This window comes from Danio rerio, chromosome 3 (genome assembly GCF_052040795.2).
Source record: "Danio rerio strain M-AB ecotype USA chromosome 3, GRCz13ab, whole genome shotgun sequence".
NCBI lineage: Eukaryota > Metazoa > Chordata > Actinopteri > Cypriniformes > Danionidae > Danio > Danio rerio.
Genome location: NC_141023.1, coordinates 45847155 through 45872736, shown reverse-complemented (window position 1 = coordinate 45872736; position 25582 = coordinate 45847155). Strand labels below are relative to the sequence as shown.

Here is a 25582-nt window from a genome sequence, read left to right as displayed (position 1 = left end):
ACATATTAAGGATGATTTAAACTGTACAAAAACAATTTCATTTCAGATTGTGCATGTTGGTTTCATGCATACATGTAGTGCATAATGTGGTTTAAAGACACCTTGAAATGCAAGTGGGGCTTTTATTTCTCTTAAGGCACGGTTACAATGCAACAATGAAGAGTTTAGATGCAGAAATCTCAACTGGATGTGTTTTTTTTCTCTAAAATGTGCATTTTTCTCAGGCTCTTGTGTGTAGGTTCAAGAATTTCCCTTCTTTTGGCAATGAATAGTTTGTTTTTATTGGTTTTAAAGTGAGACAACTGAACATAAACATAGTAGGCTGAGAAAAATGCTAATTTTAGAGGAAATTTCAAATGGCTTATAGAGGCTTTTGCATCTGAACTCTTTAAACACATTATAATTTAGTTTAATATTAGTGTATTTTGTCATCTGCCACTTTGAAGGCTTGAGTTCTTTAACTTGTTTACAGGCAGATCTGCTTGTAATGAGTAAAATACCCTGAATTTTACAAATAACTAAACAGTGTGTGGCGTAATTGTGGCTCAGTGGTTAGCACTGTCACCTCACAACAGGTTGCTGGTTTGAGTCCCGGCTGTGTCACTTGGCATTTCTTTGTGGAGTTTTCATGTCCTCCCCATGTTGGCGTGGGTTTCCTCTGGGTGCTCTGGTTTCTCTCACAGTCCAAAGACATGTGCTATAGGTGAATTGAGTGTGTATGGTGTTTCCCAGTACTGGGTTGCGGCTGGAAGGGCATCCGCTGAGTAAAACATATACCAGAGTAGTTGACGGTTCATTCTACTGTAGCGACCTCTGAAATAGAGACTAAGATGAAGAAGATTGAATTAATGAATGATAAACACTGTGCTGTTAACTTTGGTAGTGTGATTAAAGCTCATATGATCAGACTGGTCAGACGGTTGTGTCATCATTAATATTTACACAAAGCTTAAAGGGATAGTTCACCCAAAAATGAAAATTATGTCATCATTTACTCCTCATTTACCTTTTTAAAAATCTGTTTGAGTTTCTTTCTTCTGTTAAACACAAAAGAAGATATTTTGAAGAAAGCTGAATATCTGTAACCATTTACTTCTATAGTATTTGTTTTTCTTTTATAGCATGGATATCAATAGTTACAGGTTTTCTGCTTTCTTCATAATATCTTATTTAGTGTTCAGCAGAAGAAATAAAACAGGTTTGAAAACGGTGAGTTTATATTAATTTTTGAGTGTACTTTACCAGTGGTTCCCAACCTTTTTTTTTTTTTTTTGGACTGAGACCCCCTTTTCTCCTGGAAAATATTGTAAGGCCCCCTTCAACATTTAGTACTATTGTTGCTGATATAAGTTTGCACTGCAGTAATTATGACAAAAAAAAATGTTTTCAAATAAACAGTATGTTTATTACTATATCTAGATGTTTATGCTCAAATAATAACCTGATGTAAAATATAAAAGCAAAACATCAGTAGGGCCATTTGTAACTGAAAAACGTAAGCCTTTGGCCTTTAAATTATGGCCCTATATTAGTTGCCAATTAGGTGCTAATTTTTAAAAAGTTTTCTGTCAGTAGCTGTGACGTCTCTCATGTCATTTTGGTAGTGTGAATTCTTTTGCCTTGTGCTTGAAAAATGCTCTGGGCTTGTCATGGTTTTGGGTACGAGTCTCCACTTTGGCGCAGATAATGCACTGTGGCTTGGTCAGGGACTCTTTGCTTCGAGAAAATGGAATAAAACCATAGTTCAGGTAACAATCTTATCAGGTATTTTGTTTGGAGCTTCCTTACCTTGGTCCAGTATGCTTGGGTCATTAGTAGGACCAGACAAAATGTGTGGACGTTTTTGCTATTTCTGTGGAGAATTTTGGTTAAAATCTGTGAATTTTGGGAGTCATTTATTCATTTTCTTGTCAGCTTAGTCCCTTTATTAATCCGGGGTCGCCACAGCGGAATGAACCACCAACTTATCCAGCAAGTTTTTACGCAGCGGATACCCTTCCAGCCGCAACCCATCTCTGGGAAAGGATTTTGGGAGTATCAAAACTAATATATTAATATGTGAAATAAAAAAAAACTTATATCTTTTTAACTTTTATTTATTGTCTAAAATGCAAATCCAATTAGATTCACATTATTTGGTAAACAAAGCAACACACATTTACTCAAGTAAATAAACAGAATTAATGATAGGCTAAAATTATGCAGAAATCTGCGGAAAATTTGCGGAATTCTGCACGCACAGATTCCTTGTGAGCCTAGTCATTAGTATTAGCTGCTGAAGGCAAATCAGTGGAACTCTGTCTTTATTGTGGAGGTCAGCCAGTGGATAAAATGATCGTTCTCCCAACTGTCAATGGCTAAATATTTTTTTTAAATATAATGCTACCCACCACAGAGGTCGCTGAAGCTCCCTTGTGGGCCGGGACCCCCCTGTTGGGAACCGCTGTACTATACCCTTTAAGGCCGGGACACATCAAGGTGATGCCAAACAACAAGCATAGATGAAACCCAACTGTGCTGTTGCCTTGTGTCGGTGCAAAATACCCTCATGCAAATCTGTAGCATAGTTACATACAGATTGGTGTGTCCCAGTCCTTAAAGTGAATTCTGCTAAACAATGTTGATATTTGAAAGCACCAACACAAACGTCCATAACCCAAAAGGACCTCGCTCATTTTTGATATCTTGATTAGTTACTAGACACTAAAGGTGTGAACCTACATGGGTCTCACGGTTCAGTTCGGTTATGATTATGGATTCGGTTAAATTCGATATCTCGGTGCATCACAGTGCATTGACGATGCTTTCCATACACAATTTTATATTTTACTTTACAGGTGCTGTTCACCAATGAGTGACACTGATAAACAGCAGCCGCACAGTGTTGCCAGATTGGGTGGTTTTGGATAGGCATTTCAGCGAGTTTTGGATAGTTTTTGGCCTGGAATCAGTCAGCTACATCTAGCAACACTGCATGGTCGATCAAATCTGATCCATGATAGACGCGGTGGAGAAAACTTGCGCGCCTGGTCTGTATCTAGAAGTATCACTAAAACAGCCGAGAGAAGAGGAAAAGTCACCCCAGTCGGTCAAATGGGCCACGGTGTGAGAGAGAGAGAGAAATGGAGTGCTTTCATTCTGTCAATTGCAGTAAAATAGGGGATTCTACTGTAAGTGCCAGTGAAAGACTGTCCACCAAACACTCACAGAGTGAAGTTGTGCACAGCTTCTGTGTTTTTAAGTAGTTGGACCATTGTAAACACTTGCACTTGCCTCCCTCGCCATAGTAAGCTACGACGACATATAGCACATATGAAATAAATGACATCAGTATATAATAACCACCTATGATTATTACTGAACCGATACCAAATTGCACCGAAGAAACAATTAATTTTGACAGCCCTACTAGACACGCCTCTTACTGCTGATTGTCTGGAAATGTGTTTTGGGACTTTGTCCTGCTCAGGGGTAAAAATGTTTTATCAAATATTGCTTAGTGCAGGGGTTCCCAAACTTTTCAGCCTGCGACCCCCAATATGACGATGCCAGTGACTCGCGACCCCTAATATCCTGGTTATGAATGCAGAAACCTTGCATCACACACACACACACACCAATACACCCAGGGATATTCTTCGTTTAATGTCAGTGCGGTAAATGGGCCAGAAACATTAACCTGGTGTTATAAAATCAATCTGCGGCATCTGACGCTATTGCTGTGTCTTTAATATAATGTAATTACCACTGGGGTCGCAATCCAATAGAGCTAGTAACTATAAGCTACTATAGTAACTATATAGTAATTATAAACAACTATATTTTTTCTCTTCTGTAGGTTATGGATAAAATATGGTCATTCCTATATGATTCAATAATAATAAATAGATTTTTTAAAATCACCAGGCAACCCCCCCTTCATTGTCCCGCGACCCCTCGAGGGGTCCCAACCCCCACTTTGAGAACCCCTGGCTTAGTGCACCTCTAAATGTTACAAGTGTTCTGACCTGTGAATGTCAGAAATGTGCAATTTGTTCATTTTAAGAATAGTTATGTGTTGCTGTATATTTTCATCAAATATAATTACCATTACTGGAACTTTAAAAGTATTAAGTTTCTCTATTCTTTGAATTAATTTGGCAACATTACATGTTATGAGATATACAAGGCAGAAGATTAAGTAAAGTTTAACGTAGAATTGACTATCATCACAAGACAAACTTCTCAACTCCTAAGTTCATAAAACAGTAATTCAAAACCAGTGATGGTATTACAATGCAACAGTATTACGGGAGGTATTTTTATCATTAATGAGTAATCATATTATTGAATATTTTCCACAATGCTGTTACTTAATTTGACAGTTCACCCCAAAATGAAAATGCACTCTCTCTATACTCACAGTGTATCAAGTAAACATAAACCTTTATGAGTTTTTTTTTTTTTCTGTTTAACATAAAGGGAAATATGCTGAAGAACGATTAGAAGCTGCAGTCATTGACATCCATAGCAGGAAAAAGAATACTATGAAAGTCAATGGGTTTTTCAAAATATCTTCTTTTGTGTTCAATTAGAAGAAAAAGTAAAACGTTGGAACAAGTCAAGGGAGAGGAAATCATGAGCTAATTTTAATTTTGGTAGAATTTTTGGTATCTTTTTAATTACTTACTTTTATAATGATGTAGCTAGCATGTATTAATAACAACAATAACAAATATCCTTTTAAAAGGCTGCACGGTGTTTGGTACAGGTGAATTGAGTTGGCTAAATAGTCCGTAGTTTATGTGTGGGAATGAGTGTGAGGATGTTTCCCAGTGATGGGTTGAAAAGGCATCCGCTGTGTGAAACATATGCTGCATAATTTGGCTGTTCATTCTGCTTTGGCGACCCTTGATTAATAAAGGGACTAAGCCGAAAAGAAAAGGAATGAATGAATGAATGAATGAATGAATGAATGAATGAATGAATGAATTAATTAATTAATGAAAAGTATCATGCAAAACACTGTTGAAGTCAAATGGATTTTTATGCTTAAAAAAAGTTCTTCATTGGTGTCAACAGTTCCACATCATCTACCACAGTGTTTCCCAAAGTGGGAATCAGGACCCTCTGGGGAGTCATGGGACAATGAGCGGGGGTCACTTGGTGATTTGTAAAAATCTATTTCATTTCATTAAACTAGTAGAATTAACCTACAGAAGAAAAGAAAATAGCCACATAAAAAAGCAAATAACCTCTTAAGGCCCAAGGTGTTTTTTTACATGTATTTTTTTATTTCTCTTTGCTATTTTGGCTTATTGGAACCTAATTAGAAGTGTCATCTTTTGATATGATGTACTTTTAGAGAAAAATGATGTCCATTTATGTGGACTCGTGGTCCGAATTTAGATAAATCACTTTTCCTGACTGTTTTTAGTGCATATATAACATAGACATTTTTTTTTTGGAACTTACTTTGACTATCAGAGAGTAAAAGCAACATTTTATTCCCATTTTAGAAAGTTGAAAATAGGGGTGAAGACATTTTACATGCTGCAAAGCAGTTGCAGGATGACAGTGTATGTCTGTAGCAAAATATAAAACATTTAAAGTACTGTAAATAGCCATTTAAGAGCTAAAATGTGCTCTCCACGTATGTGGCCTCTCATGCCCTAGGAGGTTATAAAGCCATCAGCCTTTCGATTTTTTGCGACCTTTGGGGTCATTCCGTTATATTAAAGACAGAACAAGAGCAGATTGGTTTTATGGCACCAGGTTAAACTTTCTGACATCTTTACGGCACTCACGTATATTAAAAATAAACTCAGGCTACAACTAAACATGGAAGACGGTCTTGGGCCTATTGATATGTGTGCACTATTGTATGCAAGGTTTATATAACTACCTCAGAGGATATTGAGGGGCCCAAGTCACTGGCATTGTTATTTTAGGGGTCGCGAGTCACTGGCATTGTTATTTTAGGGGTCGCGAGTCACTGGCATTGTTATTTTAGGGGTCGCGAGTCACTGGCATTGTTATTTTAGGGGTCGTGAGTCACTGGCATTGTTATTTTAGGGGTTGCGAATTGATGTTTGGGAACCCCTGATCTACAGAACCTTTACATTCAATGTTCTAAGCTATTAAAATATTACTCGTCACACTAAGAAAAAAATAGTAGAACTTTTGACTGATAGGCTGTTTGATAGGAACCCCAAATGGCTGTTCTATGATGACATTAACATATTCTGTATACTAACAAATAATAATTTAATTACACCTACATTGAGAACAAGCAGAAATGGTCTGTGTGGTGGTGGACAGAGCTCTGAGGTTCGGATGTAGCTGTGGATTTTTAGTAAGTAAGTAATGTGTATTTATGTAGTGCATTTGTTGTGTTTGGACATACACCCAAAGTGCTTCACAATCATGAGGGGGGGGTCTCTCTCATTTGGATGGTGCGATGGCAGTCACAGGTAAACAGCGCCAGTGTGCTCACCGTACACCGCCTATTGGGGGAATGGAGAGACAGTGGCTATGTTTTCATCAAAAAATGCAAATATACTTTAATGCGAGAAACTGGATTATTGCATAAAAAACGTATGAATAAAGCAGCGTTTCCATCCAACAGCAAGTCAAAGCGAACAAAATCATCACTTGCTGATTAACTGGCACCAAATTTCAACAGTAAAAATGGAATTTGCTGCGATAAGAGAAGCTGCATGAATCTTTTCTTCATTTAATAAATGACTTGCGTCTCAGAAGGCAATCCTGACATGCAGTCAACGCAGTTTAGCGTTAGAAGGCATTAAATGCGGAGCACAGACGCTCTTGATTCTGGAGATCATAAATAGTATTATAACGCTGATACTGAAATGGTTAAGGCCTTTAAGAATGATCAAAACAACATTTCAGATGTTTTACAATGTGCTCAGCCAGCTGGTTTATCCATTCACTCAAATTTTTATCATCACATGACAAATATCAAACCAATATCATAACAAAAGTGTTTCCATCATAGTTTATGCCCGTCTTTTCTTATCGAATAAAACGTTTATCCTACTCTGGTATGCGCATACGTTTTTTTTATGCGCATTTTTAAAATTTATGCACAGCTTGACGTTTCCATCAACTGGTTTTTAATCCGCATGTCCAAAATGAGTATAAAAAGAGGTGGATGGAAACATAGCTAGTTACACAGCCAATTCGGTGAATGAGGATGATTTGGAGGCCATGATCAGTAAGGGCAGATGGAGAGAAATTGGTCAGGTGGTGTTCAGGGCCGTAGTGGGACTTCTTTTCAGCCTTGGAGTTTCAAGCCTTAGAACGGTCCACCTCAGTTCAAGACTGACAATATTAAAATAACTCCATTTCCAATTCAGTTTCTAATGACAATCGCATCTTTTTTAAGGTAACAGCTGCTTTAGAACTTCAAATGTTTTTCATCAATTTGAGAACATTAAAGGGTAGCTAAATCTCCAACACTACTCTTTAAAACATCACAATGTCCTTTCCAGCAATATCTGAATATATACAGTATTCTGTGCAAAATTTTTTATAGATATCCAGTCATTTGTAACAGTGGTCACACAAAAAATTTAAATAAAATATGTACACCTACATAAGTAACCAAAACAGTATTATATGTCTTATTATATGTTCGAACTTGGGTCATGCTGACCACTGGACCACAATGGCACTGTTATGTTAGCATGTATAATAAATAAAAAATAAATAAATTAGAGCTGTGGCAAAATAATAAATAAAAGAGTGAGGCTATGGTCAAATAAATAAATAAATAAAAAAAAAAGTGCGACTGCTGAGAGTGCAAGCAGCTAGGGACACTGGCCCTCGCGGCCAAAAAAACAGACCGGCCCACCAGGAATTCTCCCAGTCCTCCTGATTAGCCAATCGAGGCTTGGTGGTGTTACACCCCTACTCTTTATGAAAAACCCCATGGATTTCCCATCCATTTACTGACCAGGCTTAGCCCTGCTTAGCTTTAGTGAGTAACCGGTCTAGGGCTGCAGGGTGACATGGCTGTGGCCATGTTAACAGTTGAAGCTTTTTTAAGCAGATTTTTAATACTTTTCAATCATTAAATATTTCTAAAATCCACAGACAGTGTAAAATCCACCATAAACAGTGTACTATAGCACTGAGATATGAAACAAAAGGTGAAATATAGATTTCTTCTTGGCTAACAAAAACTAAAAAAGTACTATTAAACACTGATGAATTTAAATTGTATTACATAAAATATGTAATACATTTTCCATTAAAACAAACTGAATATATTCATTACTCATATTGTACTAAGGGGCTCTCTACAACCAGAATTCCCTCCAACTAAAACTTGTCATCAAATCAGGTTAGTGTTAATTTTAACTAAGGGTTTTTTAATATAAAAAAAATTAACTACTGGCGTTTTTTTTTTTTTTTACATAGTTAATATTTCAGACTCAAGGGGTCTTCAAAAGTACCAAAATTTGATAAATCAATTTAGAAAAATAGAACTAAATACTATTTTACAAGGTATTAAATATTGAATTTAAGGTATTAAATATTGAATATTGGGATTCTGTGTAGTTTATAAAAAAAATAAATAAATAAAAAATTCTGCTAGAGTTGACATCATGCTGCTTAGTTTACTGCAGGGGAAAAAGTGAAGGTGCCACCTGCTGGATTAACATTTTTATTCAGTATATAAATACAGTTTTAGTTTAGGATGTTGTTTCCTGCAATCAGTATTTTTTTAAATAAACTGCAAGTTAAAATGTTGGCAATGTTACTGGTTGAAACCTGTAGTGGTGAGGAGGTCTTAAGGTCTTAAAAAGTATTGAATTTCAATCTCTGATTCCTGTTTAACACATCTGTCAGCATTTCCAATATTATACTCAACAAATGATTGTGATTAAGAAATGTCTGTCAAGAACAGTACAAATATGTATCGCTCTACATTAATTAACAGTTTGAGTAAATAAAGCCTTTCTCTGCAGAGCACTGGCCCAGGTGATGCGCCAGACAGCTCCAGGAGAACATGTGGAGAGAGAGGAGAGTTTGGCGGTGCATGGACAACCCTACGAAAACCTGCAGGCCCGAGCAACAGGAAACAACCTGCGTAAGTAGATCTCCTCACGCACAACAGGTCCAATCCATGTCACTCAAAGCTCAGTTCGGCCCGTTTTAGAAAACACTCTCCGCTGTGAAAATCCAGTGGTAGCAGATGTATCTCCTTCACCCCGGAGAAGCAGCTGTGCGGTCCTATGGCTATTCATCAGTAAATATCTTCGCCTGCTTGATTCGACTCCTACTGAGAACAGGGGAAGTAGTTACAGAAGCCCATTTTTGGCGTGTCCGGTGGGCTGCAGTAGCACTTGCGTCTATAGTGATCATTTAACATGCTGAGATAGTAATTACCACAGGCTAAGTGGCTGACTAACACACACAGCAAGCCACATACACACTCTTCTCTTTCGCACACAACTCTATCTCCCTCTTACTCCCTCCCCTCTCGTCTCCTCACTCATGCTGTTATTTCATGCAAATAATACAAATGTGCAGGGAAATATGAGAACTGGCAATTTATCACCTTAAAAATATCCCGCTTGATTTGGCAAGTGTTTTTTTCTGAGAGCTCTTATATAAAATGCATGGGGCTGGGTGCTGATTTTCAATATGGAATAATATAAAATGTGTTTGTCTTGGGCTTGGATGCAAATTGATTTGTCCAATCTATTATAAAATGGATAGTTGCTGGTTGCTGAGGACGAGTCAATGAGGAATTTGTGATAAAACAATTAGAGTTTCATTTGGTCACTCTTGCGTGGAAAGTTATTATAGTTAATGAAAACGAATGAAAAAATGAAAACTAAAATGTAAAAAAACTGTCGTTAACTGAAATAAAAATAAAAAAGAGAGATTTTTATTAAAACCTAGAACTAACTGAAACTGTACTGTACATAGGAAACAGACTGAAACTAACTAAAATTATAGGAAAAGCCTCCTTCGTTTTCATATTTGTGAAAATATTTAATACATAATCTTAATGTAAGCCTTTTAGAAGTAAATCTGATTCGCTTGGCAGGTGTTTGACCCTTTCGCACCTCAGAGTCTGTGGTCCTGCTGCCATTGACCAGATCGAGCCTGTTTTCCTCCAGTCATCCTCGCTGTTGCTCCCGCAACAAAAACAACGAGTGGACATGACAGCAGCATGGTGACATCATTAAATACAGACACGTTAAACTATTACTTTAACACATTTGTCTCCTATAATGGGTTTTATTTCTGTATTACGATCGCAAACAAATCTTTTTAACTGGATCTTCTAAGTAAACCGGTTGAACTAGTCAACCCAATCTAAATGAATCATTTGAAATGATTTTCCACAAACTACTTAAGCCTAATACCCCCCTCTGACTCTAAATAATCCAATATGTACTCTCATTCAGTTATTAGAACAGTAACGTTGCATTGAGAAGCGGTGAACCGATAATACTGTGCATGCGTGATTCAGTGAACCAAACACAAACAGTACAGCCTGCTGTGTGACTGAACTAAACTTGAAAAACTGCAGCGCGGGTGAACCGAGGGCTTAAATGAGAGGATCTGGTGGAAATGGAATTTTAAAAAAGTGAATCATGATTTAGTTGGGTTGCAAAACTTTACTGTAAGACATTTTTCAGATCATGGTGATGTTTTAACTGACTGAAATTATACTATTGCTGACTACAATGTTGAGTCCGAACATCCTAACATATTAATAATAATAATAATAATAATAATAATAAAATAATAATAATAATAGTTTTAATAATAATAATAATAATAATAATAATAATAATAATAACAACAATAATAATAATAATAATAATAATATACCATAAATACCATAAAAACTTAATTTATACATGAGATTAGATACAGTATGAGTGTTAGCTTAATAGTTTTATGTTTTAGCATAGAATATTGAACATTTTCAATAATATTTGTAAAGGAAACAATGCCCTATTTGTACATTTTGCATATTTCAGTTAATATAGAAAAGAGTGCATGTTTCTACAAAAACTAATATTGGATTTTTTAAGTGTGTTTGTGTGTATAAAACAATATAATTTAGTAAAAAAATATGATAGTAATTTTCTCTAAAGAAGTTGTTACTCTGCCCCGTTTAGAGCATCATTATAAAGGTTGTATGTTATAACTAACGTTGTTTAAATGATGGATCTGCGACAGAGAAACTACGGGTTTTGAGAAACACTTGTCACAACATGGTTCTTTTCCAAAACGATGCATCGTACTATAATAGTTCAGCCACGAGTTATGTCCTTTTTTGGGAAATGCACCCCAGGCTGGTAGTTCTGGTGATGCTAATTGGTCAATATAAACTATTACCAAGCAGGTAGCTCTGGTACTAAATGCTGATTGGTCAGTACTAAGTACAATTCACATTTTAGTAACAGCTGTGCAGCTCTTATAACCAAAGACTCGGTTATAAGAAATTGTTTCCACTGTGACACTGAATAAATTTGCTTACTTAAGTAAGACTTTAATGAAAATTTGTTTTCTTGATATTTTTAATATGTAGGAACCGATAAGGCACTCAAGGCTACGCTCACGACTGTATTCATAATATATCAATTCCTCCCTCTCAAGCTGTGTCTTATTGCCTAAATATAACTTCCTTTAATTTAGCCGAGGCAAAAAAAAAAATGATTAAACAGTGTCTTTCAAGTCGATGCAAATATTTCATTTGCCGAAAGATATCTGGCACGAAAAACAATCACTGTGAAGTTTCCTCTGTAAATAATGATTAAAATGAAATATTACAAGCTAGGGAGTCTAATTCAATAAACTTCAGCCTACAGACAGCGCTGATTTACTAACATTGTCTGGTGGCATGTCACAGTGTTGCCATGGTGCTGACAGATTCCCGATCTGTTTCCCAGTTGTCTTCCGGATGTTTAGATCAATATGCTTCGCATCGAGTCAAACAGTTACACTTTATTTGATAGCCTCCTAATGAAAGTAAGAAAAGCAGTTGCAGCAGATGCTCTTATGCTCTTTTTATAGCCTGCGTGTTTCATGCAAACGCTCTGATGTGCTTGATAACACATGTTTATGTAACTAAATCGTCGCACACAAACTCTGGTGGCTTTTATTTTACCACATGGTAATTCAGTGGCCTGACAGCTGTTGCTTTGAAGGAAATGTTCACACAAAAATGATTAATATGTTGTAAATTTTGTAACCCTGAAGCTATCCAAGACGTTGAATAAAGAAGATCTTCAGAAGAAAATGATCTGAAACCAAGGTGTATGGTGGTGTATACAATGCATTCAAGTTCCATACTCATGAAGTGCCATCAGCCTTGATTTGCCTTTGAGGAATAACCAAAGATAATAGCTTTTGAGCTCATTATCTTCTTTAATGAACATGATGTTTATTATGATATTTTTCATGAAATATAGGGATTTCCAAACATGTTTGTCAGGTCAAATTTTTTACAGTCATTGGGTCAAACCAGCACTAATAAATCTGTAATTTTAAGATTTATTTCTGTCAGCTGGGGTGCCAGAAATAAAGAGTAAAATAACAGCAGTTTAATTACACAAATTTCCTTAAATTTTAATTTCTGGTAAATTTCTGTTATTTAACCTCACAGTAAATTTGGGTAATTTAACAGCCCAGCTGCCGGAAATAAACCATAACATTACTGATTTTTTTTTTTTTTACAGTGAGTTATTTTGAATCCAAAATTACCTCAGCCATGAAGTTAATATGTCAACAATGTAACACATTTGCTGTGTTTACAGTTCTCTAATAGTTAAACTCAGGGAAACAAAATAATTACTTCAGCTTTTTTGCATTTAAAGGTTTTATTTAGACAAAATTGCAACTCACAAACCCTTTTCAGTTCCTACGCAAACCTGTAAAATTGCCATTAAAGATTGGAAGGGTGAGACATTTTTGGTTTAAAAGCAGGGGTGCCCAAACTGTATTATGTAATGGGCCAAAAAACAAATATCATATATATATTATAGATATAATAGAGTTGTGGATCAAAGGTAAATATACCCAACTGTATTACATTAAAGTTGCCATGGGTAATTTCCTAATTTATTTTATAATATTTCAAAATAAATAGAAAACATCACTTTAAATCATATTAACCAATGCAGTATAACATGTAAAACATTTACATGTCATGTAAAACGAAAAAAAAAAGTCACATTTATAACACAGTTCAATGTTGGATACACTAGTCAAACAGAATCTGCCTTTGCCTTGATTTGCTAAACAAAGTCTGTTGGTAACAGTGTGTACACTTACACTAAATCTCATTCATTCATTCGTTTATTTTCTTTTCGGCTTAGTCCCTTTATTAATTTGGGGTCACCACAGCGGAATGAACCCCCAACTTATCCAGCATATGTTTTTATGCAGCGGATGCTCTTCCAGCCGCAACCCATCTCTGGGAAACATTCATACTCACTCATTCACACTCATACACTACAGACAATTTATCCTACCCAAAATCACCTATACCACATGTCTTTGGACTGTGAGGAAAACCGGAGCATCCGGAGGAAACCCACGCAAACACAGTGAGAACATGCAAACTCCACACAGAAACGCCAACTGACCCAGCCGAGGCTCGAACCAGTGACCTTCTTGCTGTGAGGCGACAGCACTACCTACTGCGGCACTGCATCGCCATCTCATTCATTTACACCATTTAATGAATTTTTTCAATTTTCGTTAGCTTTTAACAATAAAACAAACACAACTGTTTCCTTTAAATTTGAAATGACTATCTTTAAACCATCTCCATCATTCTTCCACTCTTCTCAGATGGTAATGCGGGCCAAATCAAAGGTTACCATGGGCCAACTTTGGCAAGTGGACCCTCTTTTGGGCATCTCTGCTCAAAAGAAATCTAAAAGCATTCAAAAATGCAGCCGGATTATATTACTTAATACCCAATGCATTTGAAAAGTACTCACAGACTTTCCCTTTTCCATATTTGGTTATGTTAAAGCCCTATTCCAGGGGTCTCAAACTCGCGGCCCGCGGGCCATTTGCGGCCCTCAGTGCAATATTTTGTGGCCCGCGCTGACCGCTGTACACTGACAGAATCAGCGGAGTGGGGATCGCTTCTATCCGTACACAGCGCGCTTGTCACTCAATGAGCGGTGTTATCGCGCGCCTACTGAAGGGCGGGGACTGAGGGTGTGTCGCGTCGCGGGGGCATATTTGATCATTTTGGAAGGGCACTTTCTATGCAAGACTAAAAAGGGCATGTGCTCTGCACAGGTTGAGCCCTATGTGTGCACGTGCCTGCCCTGCATCTTATATATATTATAGGTAGATACAGACTGGTACAGACTGATGTGACTGGAGTGGGGTGGGGGTGTTTTATTTATACATATATAAGCCTTTTTTTTAGGTGAGGGAATGGAAGTTTTGAGTGAGTTCCCCCACTTTTTTCCCTAGGACTTCAATAAGTCAAAGTACAGGTCTAGACTTAATGATGATCATCTTCAAGCCATACTGAGGGTCTCAACTGCTTCTGCTCTAAAGCCAAATGTGGTCCAGATTTGTGAGAAGAAGCGCTGTCAAGTCTCTGGCAGCAAGAAGTAGGCAAAAGATGCCATGTTCAGAAGAACTGTTCATAATCTTCACTCAATGTTTAATTAATGTTTAGGACATTTCATGTTCAGAAAAAAAAAAAAATTAAAACTGTTAATAATGACATTTGAGGACTTTTTTTTTGTGAAATCCCTTATGCGGCCAGCCTCACCCAGACTTTGCCTCCTGCGGCCCCCAGGTAAATTGAGTTTGAGACCCCTGCCCTATTCCAAAGTTAATTTGATTGTTTTCCCCAAAATACCACAAAAAATACCCCTTAATGACAAATGTGAAAGAAGTTTGTTTGAAATACAGAAGCACTGTGAATACTATCCAGATACAATTTACTTAAAAGTTTCATGTGATTTGTAATCAGTACTGCAATTTCTCAATAATCACACAGCATGTCCGTAATTGACAGCAGCTTTCCATTTTAAGTTGATCCTTTTAACTGCCGACAGGGAGAGCATAATTTCAGAATTTAAATGAAAGTGAAAAAGCTCTTTGTTTATATCCGGCTGTTAACAGAAAACAAGGTGCATGCTTGAGTTTATTCATTGGTCTCTACTGATTCACTGAGACAGAAAAGGGATTTCGCGGAAAGGAAACAAATCGAGCACTTAAAGGTATCTGTCAGGTCTGAGCGAGAGAGTGAGATCTGTAGTGCACACCCGTGTTTTTCGTGCATCAACACTTGAGAGGCAATGGGGAACGTATGTTAACAGGCTGCCTGAGTGATTGAGCTTCTGCTGCTTCTGGAAGTGCAGCGGAGCAGAGCAGAGCGACATGCAGGTATTGCTCCTCTAAAGAGCTGTCTGGGTAAACGCAGGGGAGAAATAACCAGAGGTGGGCTAAGCAGGAGGAACTCTGCAGTGTTCAAGGCTCTGCAGCCACAAACCTATTAAAAGTGTTTGCTTGAGGAGTGCTGACTGGTGCCACGCTGGAACCAGAAGCTGGTTTGGTTTTGTTTTTGGTAGACAAAGTTACACAGATGGAGACAAAAGCAGAGAAAAGTCAAGTTGAGTAGAGTAAAGGAACATATTGAGCATAGCGGTTGGTGTATTTGCTTCTGACACAGCGGTGTGGGTGACAAGTTTAGCTTTAAATGAAACCTGAAAGCTCTTATGTTCACCTATTACAAATAAAGTAAAAAAGTGACATTATTATTGAGATTGTGAAAAATATCTTTATTATTTTTTAGTTTAGCTGGAAATGAAAGTGCTTATAGAAAATCATCATGCCCCTTTGAAATTATGACTTTATTTGTCATACAGCCTGAAATCTAATCACATTCAAATAACTTGTCCAGTCTCTGAAATGTTTTTGTAGCCTTCTTCTAACATGTGCCTTTCTACATCTTTATCTTGAAGGTATTTTGAAAGGAGGATCTGATGTGAGTAAAGATATACATTTTCACAGGTTATTATGATTTTCTAGACACTACAGTATATATTTATTTTTTCTTTCTTTTTTTTAAGTGCTTGTGTCAATATTATTAACTACCTTAAGAAATATTTGATTTTGATTGGCTACAGAACATTCATGACTGGCCTAACCTAACTTGTCTGTTTAACTGAATTAACATGTAAGCCTTAACATAGGTAAACTTTAAGCTCAATAATACAGTAATTTGCAAAATACCTAAAAAAAATGAACTGTCATAATGGCGAAGACAAAGGCCCAATCTCAATTCTACTCCTTAGCCACACCCATTACCCCTACCCTTTGTTTTCCGCATTCATGTAAAGGGGTAGGGGTGTCCCATTTCTTCTAGCCTGAAGGCGTAGGGCTACGGGAAAGGGGTAGATAGCCCTTTAAACTGAGAGTTTTCAGGATCACACTCGAAACCAAGGGGTAAGAGGTTTTTCCAGAATACACCTGCCACATTGGCAGTATCTACCAGATTACTGTTGTGTTTTTGATAAGGGAAAACGCCAGTTACATGCACAGGCATTTCTTCTTTCTTTGTTTTTACTGAACTAGTCCAAAAACCGGAGACTCATTAGAAACAAACAGTTATATAAAGAGTGGCCAACACAAAATACATACATTTCTGATATTTGAGCCCCATCTCACACTTGATGTACTACAATTACTATGTTATAAATTCAGGACTACAACATAAAAAAGAGAGTGATCTAATATATATGGTTGAGTGTGCTGTAATTTCAGGCTAATAATCTGTTTTTTTTTTTATAATATTATTTAAGCTATCATTCCTATCTATTCTACAGACATTTCTGTGGAAGTTTGTTTTCATCCTAGGACTAAATACAAAATCTGAGTGAGTTGCAAATGTGAGTTCTAGCTTACAACTCTATACTTTTTCCTCACAATTGAAGGATAAAAAGCAGAACTGTGAGATATTTGCTCAGAATTACGTTTCTCTGCAGCAATCGTGTTAACAAAACAGCCAACTAGGGGCTGAAGAAATATGTTAACCAGTCACTGATGTTAAATGCATAACTCTGTCCATAATTCCAGGTAAACCAAGCTCCTTGGTTTGGCTTGAGTGCTTTGCGAATTTACTGGCCGACCACTACAATTTTCTCATTACCATACAGATCAGCGTAGCACAGTAATCTGGGATGCCCAGAGTTCTTCTGTAAAGCTGCAGCCCAAACATTTACCAGCACAAGCTCCAGAGTCTGTTTTCACTGAAACAGGTGACAGCAATGATATATAATTAATTCACCCCCAGAGTCAGTGTTTGTACAGCGCAGTTTTACTCATGAGATTCTGCGAAAACTCAGAATCCGCTGGGCAAAGAGACTGACGGTGACTCATTACTATGCCAGTTAACCTAATCAACTCACAGTCTTCTGTTTACACATCACTGCAGCTCAGAGCAGTTTTAGAGGTTAGAGTTTTTAGAGTTTTAGAGACTGTTAGAGGTGAAAGCAGCATTAAAATGAATCAAAATGCAATAGCTTTTGGAGTTCATAAAACTGCAGTTAAAGTCAGTAACACTCTACAATAACAGTACATGAATATTGATGAATATGTTAACTAAATATTACTTTATTATGAATTAATGATGAGTTAAGCTGTGTGCTAAACATGAACTAACAATACTACAGCATGATTATTAAGAGTTCACATGTGCTTATGTGCTTTATGAACTTAATAAAGGGACTATGCCGAAAAGAAAATGAATGAATGAGATGCTAACAATCTAATTCAATTCAATAATTTATGCTAAGCTAAGCTAAGCTAAAAATGCTCTCTACCAGACCTGGAGGTCAGCTGTATGGACACTGAAATGGTGAAACTCAACAGTTTAACTCAGGGGAGTTGTGAAAGGACTGCTGAGTGGTAAATAATGAGTATTTCTTTAATACTGTATCTGGTATTCATATTCATTTATAGACAAAAGCAGTACCACCTGAAGAGTTTAGATGCAAAAAATAAAAAAATAAAAAATAATAATAAATAAATAAAAAACCTAAATGCCATCTGAAATTTCCATGGAAAACAAACTTTTTTCTAAGCCTTCTTTGTTTATGTTGAGACATTTCTCTTTAAAGACCAGGAAAAGGATTTCTTATCTGCCATTAAAGTTATACTACTGAACATACACACAGGAGCCTGATAAAGAGGACAATTTCAGATGGCATTAAGAGGTTTTTGCATCTAATGTATTCACCTTTAACTTAAAAAAATAATTATTATATATATAAAATACATACATATATATATATATATATATATATATATATATATATATATATATATATATATATATATATATATATATATATATATTTAATTGAATGATTTTTAATCACATTAAATGAAAAGAAAATGTTGCATTTACATTTTCTGAAGAAAAAAATGCTCTAAATAATAATACGTTTATTTAAAATTTGTAAGAAATGTTATCAGATTTTCATAGAGTAAAACAAATATTAACATTTTACTCAAACAGATACCTTAAACCCAAAGAAGATGAGAACAATTTCATAGTTTCTATTTTATATTAATGTAATATTTTTTTGGAGAACCACAACAAAAGATATTTGACCAGGAGTGAATATTCCTGCCTGAAATCCTTGAGTTTGGCTGTGGTTTAGTTACACAGACAGCTTTACCTGGTTTGCTGCACTGCTTGTTTCCATGGAGATAGTGAAGGATTTTGCTGACCATTGTTTTTGTTCCCTGTAAAAAAAATAACAGCTCAACTGGAAAAAAAAATATGGTGAAATAAACCATCACATGTATGTTATGCCAGATGTATAAATGTTGCAAGTGGTTGCCCATTTAGCAAGATGGGAAATAATGAGCTGCTCCTAAATTCATCCATATATCAGTCTCAATATGACTGACACTCGTCACTGAGTTTCATCATGTCACAAACTTTGTGTCCTAAATGTTTGCCAAAAATATGTCAATAAGAGGGAAATTGAGGGGAAGCTATGTTGGTTTTGGATAATAAGAATTTGCAACTAGGGAAGCAATGTAAATTTGTACAGTGATTATCATTTGAAATTATATATTTATGATTTTAATTGGCCATATTGGATGGTTAATTGCACGGAGATCCACAAGGGACGTGATGGTGGGGAAAAAAATTAGTGGTAGAAAAAAAAAAACAGAGTGATAGGAAAACATATTTCTAAGCTTTCTTGCATTTCCTCGCAAAGACATTTTGCGTTATCTCGCAAAACTGTTTCTCCACAAACACATCCTGTTTACTTCATTCATGTCAACACTCACATTTTTGCCGAAATTCTCACGTATTTTACCTTTCTATACCACTATCATCCTATAATTAAGTATTTTCCCATATTTCAAATACACAAGATAACGCTAAATTTGAGCTATCACTCAGTTTTTTTTTTTTTCCCAACAATTTTTTTTCCCCACCATCATGTCCGGGCCTCCATTTAATTGTGCAAATTGATTCATTTTTACTTTTAGATTATCTTAGATGAAAAGGAAGGTAAAGATACAATAATACAAACAAATCGTAAAATTCTAAACAAATAAAAAAGAGACAACACTCAAATGTTCTCTGTATGAGATTTTATTTTGTAGTCCCTAAACTTTGTTCGCTGTAGGCTTTGCTAAGTTAACTTTGTAAAAGCCAATGTCTCCCTTTGCATTGAACTTTGTTTGCATTGAGATGTTGTTTATGTTCACACAGCTACATTACACATCAAGTCAAGTTTAAAATATGATATTGTAGACTTGTTTAAAGCTAAAAAAGGTGTGATTTATTTATTTATTTATTTATTTATTTTTGCGGTGTACATTATTGCATATACATTTGTAGAAGTTTCTCTTTCAAATGCCAAATTTATAGAAGAAGAGATTTTTAATTAATCATGCAATGTTATTTATTAGTGTTAGCAATGGTATGTGCTGGCCAATGTCACATATTGCCCCTGTGTTTTATGTGTGTTGTATTTTCACATCTCTCAACCCCATTCACCACACACAATGTCAACTAATCTCCTGCAAAACTATCCATTTCCATTATCTCTTTTTCACATCAGAAAATTGGTCTGATTTTGAGCCAATTTCCCGCTTTCCAACAAATCTAGAAAAAGTAGATAATTAATAGATAATTAGCCCGATTATCTTGGTAATTACCTTGATTGTGTGGTCCTAGGGGTCAAAAATGACTGGCCTTCACTGAATCGTAACATTTAAAAATGTAATTTCAATTATCACATCTATTTAGCATGAAGAAACAACCAAAACTTAATCACAAACTGTGAATGTCTTGAATTTCCCTCATCAGTCTCAGCGTCAATTGCAATGATTAATTAATGGGCAACAATCACTTGTGACTAGAGTAAAGGTTTATGTATTCTATAGTTAAAAAAATGTAATATATATATATATATATATTTAGCAATACAGTTAAAAGTCAGTAAATGTTTTGTATTGTGTGTGTATGTGTGTTAGTGTGTGTTGGAGTGCACATGTATGCCTGAATAGTTAGTGTAAAACTGGTTTTTACCAGTCAGACAATTGTTTTACCAACTATATATGAACATCCATCATGCAATTTTGAAAAAAAAAATCATTTAGTCCCTTATTTATCAGGGGTCACCGTATTAGCTGCAACCCAGTACTGGGAAACACCTATACTCTCTCATATTCACACACTATTGCCAATTACCTGGAAGTTCATTTAATTAACCTATAGCACGTCTTTGGACTGTGGGTGAAATCGGAGCGCCTGGAGGAAACCCATGCGAACATGGGGAGAACATGCAAACTCCACACAGAAATGTCAACTGGCCCAGCTGGGACTCGAACCAGTCACCTTCTTGCTGTAAAGTGGCAGTGCTAACCACTGACCCAGCATGTCTTTTTTACTGTGGGAAAACCTGAGCACCTGGAGGAAATGCACGCGAAAACGAGGAGAACATGCAAACTACACACAGAAAGGCCAACTGGCCAAGCTGGGACTCGAACCATTGATCTTCTTGCTGTGAGGCAACAGTGTTAACCAACTGAACCATTGTGCCACCATTTTGAAAGTAGAAAATGGGATTTTTTATTTCTAATGTTGGGTTTTTTTAGATAAAATAATCAAAGTTCAAGATTAAAGGGGTGATCCAGAATGCTTGGTTGTGTTAATAAAATGCAAAGCAATGTGTGCTCATGGTTTACTTGAAGGAAATCATGTTATTTATTTTTTTATATATCTCACTTTGATTATACACAGCTACTCAGCTAACATGAAAACGATTGATATATTTCCTAGTTCCTCTGAAAGGCCCGCCCTCAAGTGACTCTGATTGGTCATCGTCATAATGTGCTGCGATTCGCGTATCGGCTCCACTTCACGCCCATACAAGCACAGTCAGTCAGTCAACAAGTGTCTGCAACGAGTGAAAACGGGATGCGGCTTCTTTAAGTGAGTGTTTATGTGCCGTTGTGTGTGCGTGTGTTTTTCTATGAACTAACTGTAACACAGGAAACGCATGTGTGCGGGACCAATGTTTATTTTTCTTTTCCTCTCATGCTCGGATTAAGCTATTTTTTGTGGTGACGCTGGTGACAGAATAAAGCATAAGATGTGGGATGAGACCTGTTAGAGCCTTGATTGATCTTTTTGATTTTTTTTGCTGCTACACTCTAGATAGGGGAGCATTGCTGTATTTTTTTTAACTCAATGAGTTACAGGACGTTTTACATATCCGGAACATGCCTGTGTAAGTAACATGAATCGTTCACATATCTTTTGCGACTTCATTGTCTGAGATGTAAAACGCATGGAAAAGCTGCCGATAGAAAAACTGCCTTCGCACACAGAGAGACGCACTTGCTGTGCGTGTATGTGTGTGTGTGTTTACAGCAGTTTGACTGATAAATATGGATTTGTAGCTAAATTGTTAGCGGTGGCGAACATCATTTCCTGTTGTTTACATCTTTGTTACAACATACCGTTAAGGCAAGACACTTTACATGTCATGATCAATTTTAACAAACAAAAACATTTGCAGGTCGTAGCTCAGAGTTCACAGCGTCTCCTTGTAGTTGCTCCATTTTTGAGGAGATTTTAGCCGAATCCAACACTGAACTGGGAGAGATTCTGGAAGCTGTGCTTTGTCAAATCATGCTTGCTATGTATTTTATAGTTTTCTGGAACATAATTAATATTGAACTGTAAGCACTTCCAGTGTCTGTTTCGTGTCCTTTGGAAGCCCAGATACAGAAACAGAGAAGCTCTGTGGAAATAGCAGGATGGCATTTTCTCCCTCTGCTGTAACGTTACAGCACCTCTGGCCACGCCCTTTAGCTGCGCAGTGTGTGTGCGCAGTAAACGAACCTTTGTGATCTCACAGGGGGCAGAAGTATTTTTTTGTAGTCCCCAAAATTCGTTCATTGTAGGCTTTGCTAAGCTAACTCTGTAAAAATCAAGGTCTCCCTTTGCATTGAACTTTGAACGTCTTACATTCAGAGATGCTGTTTATGTTCACACAGCTACATTCCACATCAACTAAAGTTTAAAATATAATATCGTAGTGGACCACACCTTTAAAAAACGTTTAGTTTTTTCTGCTGTAAAATGATCATGGGTCATTTTTAACCTATAAGTCAAAATCATGATTAGTCTGCTTGGAAGAACATCGGAGACAAAAAATAAATAAATAAATAAATAAAAATAAGCAGCTACCAAAATAAAAAGCAGTTCCATCAATGTAGCGTTCAGTGCCTGAAATGTTACAGCACAGCTAAAATGACAGTTATTGATTTTAATGAATTTAGGCAAGACCAGGTAGAGCCCGGGCTCGCAGATCAATTATCGCATCTTAAACAGAATTCCCTCATCCCTCTAATGCCTCCCTTGAATAATTATCAGTTAATTTCCTGCCAGTCGACGTGCTGACAGGTAGGTGTCTGTGTAAATCTGACTGGCAAGCGATGGTGTGGACTTCTCAGATCGCATAGGCTCCAAGTTAACACATTATAATTAGAAAAAAAATGTACACCATCAAAAACAAGCAAAACATATAAATAATCCCTGTGACATGAATCGCGCGTCTGGCTCGTCAGAGGGGGCACGGAGCTCACACTGCTAAAGCAACTGTTGAGAAGATGAGAGCTGAGAAAGGCTGCTTTTTCATCGGGCCCAAATTGGCTCTTTGAGAGCTGTGTCACAATAGGGGGTGGATTGCTTCAGACCTTCATACATCCCACCCTCAGTCAAACACTCCCACGGCTTGAGCTGAAAATGGCCACAGGTGATTGTAGAGGAGCAGTTTTTCCACTTCACATAAAGGGGGGGGGGTCACATGATGAGGAATCTAATTTGATCTGTTTAAAAAAATACATTACTTATTCTTAAATCAGTCACTAAAGAGTCAATATTAGGCAATACGTTTTGTTTTAAAAGTCTCTTAATACATTTATATTGTATGTATGCAGGCAAATTTTATCAGGAAGACCGTAGATTCGCTCTTGACATTGGTTGAGACATACATCTCTAGAGTGCATGCATTGAACAGCAAAAATTCTGTAATCGGTGGGGACACGTCTCTTCTGTCCATTCTAATTCTATGCCCTTGGGCATCACAATACCTCATGCAAAGGCTCTGGAATTTGTTTTTAACCACTTACACTCCGTATTAAACTTTGCTGCAAAATTCAGCCAGCAGATTAGCAATTACAACCACTTAGCAACAACATAGCCACATCTTGTGTGCATTGTTTGTAAATGCAGTATTAACAATCTTAAGATAATTAAACATAAAGATAAAGTGCTTAACACTTTAGTTTATGAGGAACCTATTATGTGAAGTGACTTAAATAAATAAACAAATAAATAAATAAATAAATAAATAAATAAATAAATAAATAAATAAATAAATAAATAAGATTTGACTTTTGCATTTTAAAAAATATGCGGCAGTCTGTGAATGTAACCAGCTTTTAATGGCAAATATTTATTAACTCTATTTTTTTGTAATCATACTTGAATAAACAATTTGCAGGAACACATTTATTAACATTCATCCTTTGTATGTGTCATAAGAAGGGCAAAGCCCCTCTGATTAGTGACGACCATTCCTTTATGGGCCATTTCCACTGAATAGTACAGTACAGTTCGGTGTACTTTTATGGCCGTATCCACTGTAAAAAGGTACCAAATTGCGAACCATGCCATACCACTTTTTGGGTACCCTTTCGGAACAGTAACTAGCACAACAAAAGTGTACCAATAGGCGGAGCAAGACGTGCAGCTGAGCGCTATTGGTTTAAAGAGAAACGTCACCAGTGCAAGCAGGAGAATGAAATCAAAGGAAGCGCCATTTTTAAATACACAGCCGAGACATTACACCATAATAATATATACATATAATAACGAGCCATGGTCCAGCTTAAACAAACCTTGTCGTTGTCTTGATGAACAGCCACATAGCCAAGAAGAAGAGCATATTCTACCCTGTGCACCGTAGTTGTTTACAAGACCGTGTAAAGCGTGATAGGTTTTGCTTTCTCGAATACGCACGCCGCACATCTACATTTGAAATAACAAACTTCTTGAGCTGATGTTAATAACATACATGTGATTATCAAAGTGCTTCTAACATCCGATCCTTTCAGAAACAGACAAACGTAAGAGTGAAGTGCGAAAGCACAAAGGAGAAGCCGGAAAACTATTAACTATTATCATTGCCTTTTGGACTATTATGAACTTGGAATGACAGAAATACTTTCTAACAAGAGGTTACATGTGCTGATGAAGAAGATACAGATGAGAGGTTTGCACTGACTTTATGCTATATGTTGCGTGTTGTTTTTGAAGCCAAAAAGGGCCTAAATGTATGCTGTGCATAGTTTTTTTTTGTAATTGATAACATATCGAAGACTGTAGGAGTCTGTATGTGTTCATATATGTTGCATTTATTTATTAATTTTACATTATCAGACATTACAGTAGGCTATTTTGCACTCATCATTGATCTGCAGTTATAATCAAGTCATGTTCATAGAAAGGTTAGTGATAAACATTTGTACACATGTGTTTGTGTATAAAACATCTGTTTTGTGAGAAGTGCTTCTTATATGATATGTGAACGACACGTTCAGCTTTACTTTGACATTTCCTTTAGCGAGAATGACATCGACGGAAATTTTCTGTTGTACACCACGCCATTGATACCCTTTTGGCAGTGGAGACACAAGCCTGATAAAGGTGACACGTAACAACCTGTACTCAGTGGAAACAGGCCATCATTAACATAAGACATTAGTCTCGTTTTGAATATGCCACTATGCTGACTGACGGGCATTTGTAGTTCTCTCTTCTTTTGAATAAAGAAGCACATTTAATCTCATTTGAATTTAAAGTGGCAGTCACCGAAACAGCACAATTAGGATCAAAGGATCAAAGGCAGTTTCAAAGAGTTATAAAATATTATTTGTGAGGTATTTTAAGCTGAAACTTCACATACACACTCTAGAAACATCATATTGTTATTTTCATCTTGTAAAAGAACAGAAATTGTAT

At 36.5% G+C, this 25582-nt stretch overlaps 1 protein-coding gene across 1 annotated transcript in view; it reads left to right on the top strand.

Moving 5' to 3' along the window:
- Positions 1–25582, top strand: part of shisa9b (shisa family member 9b) — a 72748-nt gene that overhangs the window by 5281 nt on the left and 41885 nt on the right. Inside the window, 1 exon segment of the mRNA NM_001135975.2 lies at positions 8976–9097. Within this exon segment, the coding sequence (NP_001129447.2) occupies positions 8976–9097 (122 nt within the window).